This window comes from Chiloscyllium plagiosum, chromosome 7 (genome assembly GCF_004010195.1).
Source record: "Chiloscyllium plagiosum isolate BGI_BamShark_2017 chromosome 7, ASM401019v2, whole genome shotgun sequence".
Lineage (NCBI taxonomy): Eukaryota > Metazoa > Chordata > Chondrichthyes > Orectolobiformes > Hemiscylliidae > Chiloscyllium > Chiloscyllium plagiosum.
In genome coordinates this window covers 19,424,465-19,435,515 of record NC_057716.1, presented here as the reverse complement: position 1 = coordinate 19,435,515, position 11,051 = coordinate 19,424,465, and the positions used below count along the sequence as shown (strand labels likewise).

General features: G+C 45.3%; 1 protein-coding gene across 6 annotated transcripts in view; it reads left to right on the top strand.

Annotated features, from left to right (window-relative positions):
* LOC122551380 (protein FAM126B-like) overlaps positions 1–10,904 on the top strand; it is a 46,461-nt gene extending 35,557 nt beyond the window's left edge. For 3 of the 6 annotated variants that reach the window (XM_043693173.1, XM_043693174.1, XM_043693172.1), the window contains 4 exons: positions 3,550–3,666; positions 5,115–5,202; positions 5,636–5,795; positions 6,189–6,658. In XM_043693173.1, the coding sequence (XP_043549108.1) occupies positions 3,550–3,666; positions 5,115–5,202; positions 5,636–5,795; positions 6,189–6,394 (571 nt within the window). In that variant the 3' untranslated portion in view covers positions 6,395–6,658. Of the gene's footprint in view, positions 1–3,549; positions 3,667–5,114; positions 5,203–5,635; positions 6,659–7,225 lie in introns of those variants that run through there. The other 3 variants (XM_043693176.1, XM_043693171.1, XM_043693175.1) reach the window with 3 other exon arrangements.
* Positions 10,905–11,051: the final 147 nt, after the last annotated feature.

Here is an 11,051-nt window from a genome sequence, read left to right as displayed (position 1 = left end):
CCCAATTTTAGTCTTAACCAATTTTTTGCCTTTCACATACCTAAAAAAACTTTTACTATCCTCCTTTATATTTTTGGCCAGTTTACCTTCGTACCTCATTTTTTCACTGCGTATTTCCTTCTTAGTAATCCTCTGTTCTTTAAAAGCTTCACAGTCCTCCGTTTTCCCACTTATCTTTGCTATATTATACTTTTTGTCTTTTAACTTTATATGTTTCTTAACTTCCCTCATCAGCCACAGCCACTCATGCCTCCTCCTAAGATCTTTCTTCCTTTTTGGAATGAACTGATCCTGCAACTTCTGCATTATACACAGAAATATCCACCATTGTTCCTCCACTGTCATCCCTGCTAAGATATTGCACCATTGAACTTTGGCCAGCTCCTCCCTCATAGCTCCATAGTTCCCTTTATTCAACAGAAATATTGTCACTTCCAATTGTACCCTCTCCCTCTCAAATTGCAGATTGCAGCTTATTGTATTATGGCCCCAATTCCCAATGGCTCCTTGACTTCGAGGTCCCTGATCAATTCTGGTTCAGTGCACAATATCAGATCCAGAATTGCCTTCTCCCTGCTAGGCTCCAGCACCAGCTGTTCTAAGAATCCATCTCGGAGGCACTCCACAAAGTCTCTTTCTTGAGGTCCAATACCATCCTGATTTTCCCAGTCTACCTGCATGTTGAAATCCCCCATAACAACTGTAGTAACATCTTTGCAACAGGCCAATTTCAGCTCCTGATTCAACTTGCATCCGACATCCACACTACTGTTTGGGGGCTTGTCGATAACTCCCAAGAGGGTCTTTTTACCCTTAGAATTTCTCGGCTCTATCCATACTGACTCTACATCCTCTGATTCTAGGTCCCCCGGCGCAAGGGACTGAATATCATCCCTTAGAATTGCCTTCTCCCTGGTAGGCTCCAGCACCAGCTGTTCTAAGAATCCATCTCGGAGGCACTCCACAAAGTCTCTTTCTTGAGGTCCAATACCATCCTGATTTTCCCAGTCTACCTGCAGGTTGAAATCCCCCATAACAACTGTAGTAACATCTTTGCAACAGGCCAATTTCAGCTCCTGATTCAACTTGCATCCGACATCCGACTCTACATCCCCTGATTCTAGGTCCCCCGGCGCAAGGGACTGAATATCATCCCTTACCAACATGGCCACCCCACCCCCTCTGCCCGTCAGTCTGTCCTTACAATAGCAATGTGTCGCCTTGAATATTCATTTCCCAGGCTCTGACCACTTGAAGCCACGTCTCAGTTATTCCCACAATATCGTATCTGCCAATTTCCAAAAGAGCCTCAAGCTCATCCATCTTGTTTCTCATGTTTCGTGTATTCATATATAGTATTTTTAATTTGTTACTGCCCTCACCCTTCCCATCAACTCCTATTTCACTCAGCCTTACAGCATGATCCCTCTTTGAGTTTTCTGCTTCATTGATACAGTTGTCTTTCTTGACTTCCCTTGTTCTAACTTTCCCTTCAATTTCCTCCTTAAACATCCAGTTTGTCGTCCCCCCCCGCTAATTAGTTTAAACGTAGCTGTGTTGCAGTAGCAAACCTGCCTGCCAGAATGCTGGTCCCTAACCTTTTGTATAATTTATGCTTACCACAAAACATACCCCAGTGATCCAAGAATTTAAATCCTTGCTTCCTGCACCAGTTCCCCAGCCACACATTCAAATCCATTATCTCCCTGTTTCTGGCCTCACCAGCCCGAAGAACTAGAAGTTGACTTCAAGATGGCATTGAGGAGCCCAAGCAAAACTGGAGTCTGTGGAAACTGGGGACCAAATACTGTACTGATTGGAGTCATACACATTCTTCTATTCTATTTGAGGGCTGTAGGTGTAACTGGCTGGGATGATGCCCATCCCTTTTTGTCCTGGATAAAGTGGTGGTGAGCTGCCTTCTTTAACTATTGCAGTCAGTGTAGTGTAGATACATTCACAAACGCACAGAGATGGGAGTCAACCATCGCAGCTCCAGGGCACATCTGAATTCCTCAAGAATGTGTCCTAGGCTCCAACTATCTTCAGCTGCTTCATCAATGACATTCACTCCACAAGGTCAGAGTTGGAGCTGTTTGCTGATGATTGCACAACGTTCAGCACCAATTGTGATTCTTCAGGTATTGAAGAAGTCCATGTCCAAAAGCAGCAAGACATGGACAATATTCAGATTTGGGCTGATAAGTGGCAAGTGCCAGGCACTGCCCCTTTCCAGTGAGACAATCCAGCCATCTCCCCTTGATGCTTAATGATATTACCATTATTCAATCTCCAACGACCAATATCATGGGGTTTAGCAATGACCAGAACCTGAACTGAAGCAACCAAACAAATACTGTGGCAACAAGAACCAGCCAAAGGCTGGGAATTCTGTGACAGGTCACTCATTCCCTGATTCCTCAAAGTCTATCCACTTTCTATAAAGCACAAGTCAGGAGTGTTATGGAATACTCCCAACTTGCTTCAATGAGTGCAGCAACAACACGCAAGATGAATGATGAGGCAATATCTTAGTGGAGTTATCGCTAGACTGTTAACTCAGAGATCCGGGAAATGTCCTGGGGTCCCAGGCTCAAAACTCACCAAGGTGGAATTTGAATTCAATAAAAATCTCATTGTTGGAAAAAAACCATTTGATGCACTGATGTCCTTTTAGGGAAGGAAGTCTTCAATCCTTACCTAGCCTGGACTACCTATGACTCCAGGCCCACAGCAACATCCCTCTGGACAATTAGGGATAGTCAGTAAATACTGGCCTGGCCAACAACATTGATGTCCTATGACTGAATAATAAAACCACGCGTGACAAAGCAGCTCAATTGATTCGAATCCCATTCACCACCCACACATGGTGCCAGCAATCTACAATGTCTACAAGATGCACTGCAACAATTCATCCATGTTCCTTTGACAGCACCTTCCAAACTCTAGAGCTCTGTCCTCTAGAAGAGCACAGCAGCAGTTGCGTGCAAGTTCCTCTCTAAGTCTCATGCCTTCCTGCCTATTAAATATCTCACCATTCCTTCACTATTGCTGTGTCAAAATCCTGGAACTCCTTTCCTAACAGTATTGTGTGGGGCCCTAAACCCTAAGAATTTCAGCAGTTTAAGAAAATAGCTCATAATAACCTTCTCCAAGGTTATAAGTGATGGGCAGTCAATGTTGACCTAACCAATCAACCAAAAAAGGTCTCTGAGAGGACTCAAGAATAATAGGGGACTGGCCTCTGTTTACTCTGAAGTTGTGAGATTCATTGAGAGTGCTACTAGTGTGGAATCCCAATTGCTTGTAACCGGTCCCAATCTTCAGCTTAATCACCATTGCAACCAGTGTTGTTCTGGACCTGTATTCCACTGAGCTAAGCCACTCACTTTATAAACCTTAGGGACCCTTAATACAAATCTTTCCTGAACTATGATTTCAATCATGGGTTAAAAGTTTAGTGTTTCGTAGCCACAGCTGAGTGCATCTGTGTTGTATCATGGTAAGATGTCATTTGCTAATATCTACCTGTTCTTCCACCATTAGATTGTGTATTACTGGGTTCCCACGACAACGGCAGAAGGTGTGGAGTGAGACATGTGGCCGGGTCATGCTGGACCCAGAGTTTATGGTGCAGCTGTTGACAGGGGTCTATCATACAATGTAAGTATGGAAGGTGAGGGGTGTGCATGGTTTTGTCAGATACTGTGTGTCAGCTAGTCATCGCTGCCATTACCATCAGTAAATCCACTGGTAAAAGTACTTTCTCTGTGTTGACTGTTAAATGTTGCCATTGTTATGGGCCAGTTTTCATGTTGTGAACAAAACAGAGTAGGCCATTCACCCCCTCAGGCCTGCTTCACCATTCTATGAGATCATGCCTGATCTGATTGTAACTTCAGATTCATTTACCTGCCTACCCCTTGGTTAACCTTTCATCCCCTCGCTTAACGAGAATCTATCTACTTCTGTCTTAAAAATATTCAAGGACTCTACTTCCACTGCCTTTTCAGGAAGAAGGTTCCAAAGACTCATGACCCTCTATGAAAACATTTTCACCTAATCTCTTTTAAATGAGCAACTCCTGATTTTTAAACCAGATCTCTAGTTCTAGATTCTCCCATATAAGGAAACATTCTCGCCATGTCCATCCTGTCAAGCCTCCTGAGGACTATATGTTTTAATCAAGTAACCATTTACTCTTCTAAACTCCACTGGAGTTACATGGAGTGTCAAGGTGGCTTGACCCCATGAGACTTTCACTGAAATTCCCAGTAACTATGCCCCTTATGCTGAATGGCACCACACTGCCTTTCGTTTCCCTCAGTCACAGGTCTCAGCCAGTCCGACATGCCCAGTTTCATCCTCATCTCAAATGCATCACTAAAGTCTCTGGAGGGAATGGTTGCAGCACAAAATCTCTCAAAGTCCCTGGAGACCAAGGTTGACTTTATTTCCATGCTGGAGTTTGTGGGCCCTGAGGTGATTAAATAGCAGGATCTGCACCTCTTGCCATAGGTGGGACAGGTGATGTTTGAGGAGATGGCTGGGTGGCAGGCTTCAGTTTTCACCCACTCCTTCCGCTGTTTGTGCTTGGTCTTCACTTGGGCCTGTCAGAGACGCCCGAGGTACCTTCATGAATCCTTGCAAGAGCAGCTAGCCTCATCCCACTAACCCTGCAAATATTTCTGTCTTCAACTAATTATCCAATTATGGATAATAGTTGAAAATCGAGATTAATTCTGTCACACTCCGAGTGGATTCCCAATCCTAACCACTGGCTCTGTGACGAACATTACCTCTTGCTACCTTTGGTTCTTGTGGTATTCGCCTTTAAGTTGGCGTCCTGGTTTTTGTCCCGTTTTTTTCAAAGATGTCCTTCAGTGCTTGCTGAAAAAGGGAGGCACGTTCAACCCCCAACCAGACCTCGCTCAACCTCCACAGCATCTGTCAATCCTTCCTCTGCTGGTGGGAGTACGTGTGGTGTCAATTGGGTGGTGTGATTTAATGGAGGGCAAGAAAGTGTGGGGAGGGGATTGAGCTGGTGGAGCTTGGTCTGCCAGTAGTGAGCCTAATCTTGGAGACTTCCTCCTTTTCTTGTTTCTCTTCAGCTACAACGGAGAGTGGGAACTGGGCCAAGAAGCACTAGAGGACCTCCTATATCGTGCACAGTTAGAGCTGTATTCTCAGCCACTGCTGGTAAGTCAGTTATTATTGTGAAACCCACTAGTTATACTGACAGCACAGCCCTGAAATGGGTGCTGTAGAATTGCAGTACTTCCTTGCTCATCATTCATCGGAACTGAGGTCATGAAGGTGCTGCAGAAATGCAAGTCTTTTTCACCTGCTACAGAGCTGTCTGGTTGAACTAATGCTAATCTTTGAGGAGAAAGTGAGGTCTGCAGATGCTGGAGATCAGAGCCGGAGATGTGTTGCTGGAAAAGCGCAGCAGGTCAGGCAGCATCCAGGGAACAGGAGAATCGACGTTTCGGGCATATGCCCGAAACGTCAATTCTCCTGAACTAATGCTAATCCCAATTTAAACATGTACAAGTATGTGTGGTGTGAATGAACTGTGCTTCTTTGTTAACCTGTGCTCTCTGTTCCAACCTTAACTGTGTTCTTCTTCCAGGTTGCTAATGCGATGAAAAGCTCATTGCCCTTTGATGCTCCTGACGTTTCCAAGGTGGGTAGGAAGTGTCTGCAGGTGGAGGTGACACCAACAGTACCCAGGATATCTCGCACTGCCATCACCACAGCCTCTATACGAAGGCATCGCTGGAAGAGAGAGGGTAAGCAGCTGGCAAAGTTGGTCTTGGCACAACTTTGGATGCAGGACATTAATTTCCTGCCACTTCCTGCAATCTCTTCTTTGACTGTATCAGGATTGGGAATGCTGGGCTGCTGCCCTTGAAATAAAATGCCAGATTCCACTTTCTCTCAATTTGTAAGCAAAGCCTCCCAAGTAGCACAGGCGCTCCTCCACCTGAGCAAGGCAGCTCTCGGGATCTGTGGCTGTGTCTGGTGCCAGCATTGCCGTTGTTCTGAGCTCTTTTGTCTTTCCTCATTGCTGTCTGGTCTGTTGTCTCTCTCCACCCCTGTCCTGTGTAACGTTCACACTCCTTTCCCCACTCCTCCCCTCTCCGGATGGGGGAACGCACTAAATGTTTTGTGTTGAATCCCAGATTGTATAGACCTCACGGTTGATGTTGAGTCAAGCTGCCCCACCTCCCTAATCCGTGACTCATCTGGATTGGCTGGAGAGCGTGAGTGGAATGGGGAGGGCACGCGAGTATCCTCCTGGCTTGCCACGGACCCCACGACAGTGATAACGGGTAGGCCTGAGATGAGGAGGGAGAGATCAGTGAGGATGTTGGAAGACAGTCTGTGACTATTTGTTTCCCTCCCTCCTCCATCCAGCACGGCTGCAAACCTTCCCAGTGGCTGACCCCACTACCCTGGGCTGTGCTAATGCATTGCCTCTTACCCAGCCATTGTGAACAGCAGGTCATATCATTCTCGTGCTGTGCTGTGCTGGCCTAGTTCCCTTTCTTTGCACTCAGCTGCTGGGATGAACTAGCATGGTGAAGGGACGGTCCAACACTCTGGTTTGAAGGCTCTCCGATCAGGTTGCTCTTGCTGACTGACTGACTGCATGCTTCTCCTTGTCCTGCATCTCAGCAATCCTGCCAGTCCATTTCTGGGGAGTCTGTGGATTGCAGACATAGTTGAGAGTGTGTTGCTGGAAAAGCACAGCAGGTCAGGCAGCATCCGAGGAGCAGGAGAATCGGCGTTTCAGGCCAGAGCCCTTCATCAGGAATGATGAAGAGCTTTCTTGATGAAGGGCTCTGGCCCGAAACGTCGATTCTCCTGCTTCTCAGATGCTGCCTGACCTGCTGTGCTTTTCCAGCAACACAGTCGACTCTGATCTTCAGCATCTGCAGTCCTCACTTTCTCTTCCCGATTGTTGGCATAGTTCTTTCCATTGTTGTACCAGTATTGCTGCTGTTGTCTTGTCATTAACAATGAGGAACACAACGCAATGTCACCAAGAACATCTGGTTTTTATAAGATTGTGTGAGATGCTGAGTGAAGTCAGTGATTTGATCTGTCCATAATCCTAAACTATCCTATCCTAATCTTCATTTCCCCCCCCCTCTCTCTTCCACTCTGCCCACTGTGTCCTACACCCACCCTTCTAACGTCGTCATGGTGGGTACAGTTCCAGACTCATTGGCCATTCAGTCCTCCCCCAGGATGGGATCAGCCCACACAGTGAGTATTGATGAAAAATTCAGCTGGGTGTTTCAGAGCCTGGACTCTCTGAGCGAATGATAGCCACACCAGCCTGCAGGAGTCACTGGGCCATGATCAGGAGCTGCAACCCCAGCTGATTCTGTCGCTCTCTCTCGAACACCCACTGAGGCCATGGTTGAGCTCCTGAAATCAGCAGGAGCTGAATGTTAAACCTTTATTGTGCATTGTGGGTTCAAACTCAATAATTTAGATGTAGGTGACAGCGATCAAGCGAGATGAAGAAATGTTGGTTGTGGGGAGCCGTGTGACAACCAGTGATTGGGAGAAGGGTGAGTGTTGGGACAGTATAGCGTGGGGGTGAGTGATTGGAGAGTGCATCATGGGGTCTATGGTGGGACGGGTACTCTGGTGTCAACCTGACCACTTCCCCCTTTGCTGCTCTGACTGAAACTGCAGCGCACATCTGAGAATTTCTTTGCTACAGATGCTTTGGGTGGAATATAATTAATTTTAAAACCTTGGTTTTATGAGAGTTAATGACTTTTCTCCTTATTTAATAAGAGTGGTAACAGGTTTAGAGGTAAATGTTACATTTCCGTTCTCTGTCAGGATATGGAACAAGGAGTGTTTGCAAAAGCTCTCAGCCTACCATACTTTGAATCAGTATTCTGCTGTTGCTGAACATGGAGGCTGCAGTTTCCTTAATTTGATTTGGAATGCCTTGCTGCATGCCTATATGTGTGTACTTCTCTTTGCTATGCTATGTACTGCTTTTAGACTGAATGCATGGACAGAGTATAGAACCACTGAGAGGGATTGCTTTATTCTGGCTGTGTGCTTTGCTCCATCTTTTCGATGTTGCAGTGTGTGTTTAATGAGATGTTGATATCCTTCTGAATATTCATTGTGTTATAGACCTCCTAGAGACAGCTAAAGTTTGGTCTAAAGCTAAGTACTTGCATCAAATTGAGATTATTCTGCACCACCGCATCAACCTGAGCTAGAGAAGAAATGTTCTTCTTTTGGACTTGACTGCTATTACACGGACTAACTTTTTAATGCAAGCAAAACCTTTCAGAAGTGTTTTATTTTAAATCTCCCTCCAATTTCAATTGGAAATAATTATTTTCAATGCATCCACACCGAAAACGTTGAACCACTGGACTCCATTTTTACTTCCCTTGGACGTCCAGAAAACATTTACTTGATTATCACATGAAAGGCTTTAAATTTACCTTACAAAATAAGAACAGATTTGTATTTATATAGCACCTATCATAACCTCAGGAGATCACAAAGCACTTGTTAAAAGTGATCACTGTTGTAATATTGGGAAATGTGCAGCCAATATGCACGCAGCCAACTCCTGCAAATAGCAATATGATAATGACAAGGTAATCTGTTTTAGTGATGTTGGCTAAGGAGAAGAAAATTGGCTACGACATCAACGACAACTTCTCTTTTCCAAAATAGTGCCAGGAAATGTTTTTACGCCACTAAGGGGCGAAAGGAGCCTTGCTTTAAAGTCTCATCTGATCTGACAATGCAGCACTCCCTCATTTCTCCACAGAAGTGTCAGCCTTGTTTGTGGGCTGAAGTGGACTTTGAATCTGTGGCCTTCTGACTCCAATGTATTGTTGCTTCTAGCATTTATCCTGTAATTCATTCTCAAACTGTGCCCCCGGTCCCCTTTCAGCTTAGTGACCTGGAACGGGTTATGTCTTGAGTTTCCTTGACCCATGAGTACAAAACACTCCTCCTCCCTATGGAATAACACTTGACATTTCTGAGCCTGTTCACTTGCCTATATCAGCTCTGTCTTATTTATCTATCCGCTTGAGCATTTATTCATTCATAAATTAATCAACTCGACCATAGGTTTAGATGTTCTTCATTCTTACATGAAATGTGAGTGTTGCTGTCAAAGCTGGCCTTTATTAACTATGCCATTGAACTGATGGTTCTCTAGACCAATTCAGAGGACAGTTAAGAGTCAACCTTGTTTCTGCATGTTTGGAATCACATGTAGGCATGAACAGACCAGGCTGGCAGATTTTTGTTCTCTACAGAACATTAAAAGATCTTAGGAAAGCCTCACTCGTTGCATGACTGAATTGCAAGTGCTTCTGTTGATGATTGTTCTTGATCAGTCACAATCTATGACATCCCAGGGCTATCTGTGGTGGAGGTTTCCCCAAATCTGAATTAACACTGCCCATTGAACACTTGTCATCCAGTGTGTAGGGTCTGCCTATCCCCAAGCAAACAGACCGTTGAGGAGCAAGTTCAACCTCCCCAGTGAGGAGCCCATTGTAATCCACATGTGATGTTCTCCCTCTTCTATGTCCCCACTGCTTCACCATTGACAACTTGAACTGCTTAGGCCTTCCGTTCTGCAAATCCCTTCCATAAATATTCAGTCCTTCCACCACCAATGTAGAGTGGAGGTGGTGTGAACCAGACTCGAGCTGCACTGCAGCATCTTGCTGAGGATCCTTTGACAGCAACTTCCAATCTAGTGAGCTCTACCACCAACAAGGGCAGTAGACACATAGGAAGGTCACCCCTATAGGTTCTTCTCTAAGCCATTCACCATCCTCGTATTGCTGTTCCTTTTAGTGTCACTGGGTCACAATCTTGGAATTTCCCCCCAAACAGCATTGTAGGTCTATCTACAGCACATGGATCGCAGCAGTTCATCGAGGCAGCTCAATAACACCACAACTCGTGAAACAGTTTTTTTTTAATACCTCGTTCCTCTCCTTTTACCGTGCACTTTAAAACAAACATTCTCCACCAATTTGGCTTAATGTCAAATTGTGTTTAACACTTTTTTGCCCTTGAGATATTTCATGACATGAAGGTGCGATATAAATGCAAGTTCTAGATCTAGTCACTACTTTAAACTTGATGATGAAACAAAGAAATAGGAGGCCGTTCTACCATTAGTGTCTTTCCCAACATTCAGTTATATCATAGCTAATCTGTATCTAAAGTCAATTTATTTGTCTTAATTCCATATCCCTTGACACCCTGATCTAATTAAAAATTTAGCCACCTTGATTTTAAAAAGTTCAGTTGACCATCTGATTTGCCCCATGTCAGGAGACAGGGATTCTGTTGTCTGTCATGAAATAATGTTCCCTAATTTCACTCCTGCCACACCCACCTTTGGACCCCGTCACCTTCCACCATTGACAACTGGTCCTCTAACATTATGCGGTCTGTGTGTGTATCAGCAATGAGGTCATTGTTGTGTCTCTGAGTGTTGGGGTCATTGTTGTGTGTCTGAGTTTATTGGGCTCAATTGTGTGCGTCTGACTGTTGGGGTAAGTGGAGTGTGTGTGTGTCTGTATATTGACCTCAGTTCTGTGTGTCTGTGTACTGAGCTCGTGTGTGTGTGTGTGTACTGAGCTCGTGTGTGTGTGTGTGTGTGTGTGTGTGTATATTGAGCTCAATTGTGTGTGTGTCTGTGTGCTGAGCTCAATTGTGTGTGTGTCTGTCTATATGCTGAGCCCAATTGTGGGTGTGCTGAGCCCAATTGTGGGTGTGCTGAGCCCAATTGTGGGTGTGCTGAAGCCAATTGTGGGTGTGCTGAGCCCAATTGTGTGTGCGCGCGTGCGCTGAGCCTAATGTGTGTGTGTGTGTGTGTGTGTGTGTGTGTGCGCTGAGCCCAATTGTGTGTGTGTGTGTGTGCGCGCGCGCTGAGCCCAATTGTGTGCGCGCGCTGAGCCCAATTTGTGTGTGTGTGTGTATGTGCGCTGAGCCCAATAGTGTGTGTGCGCGCGCGC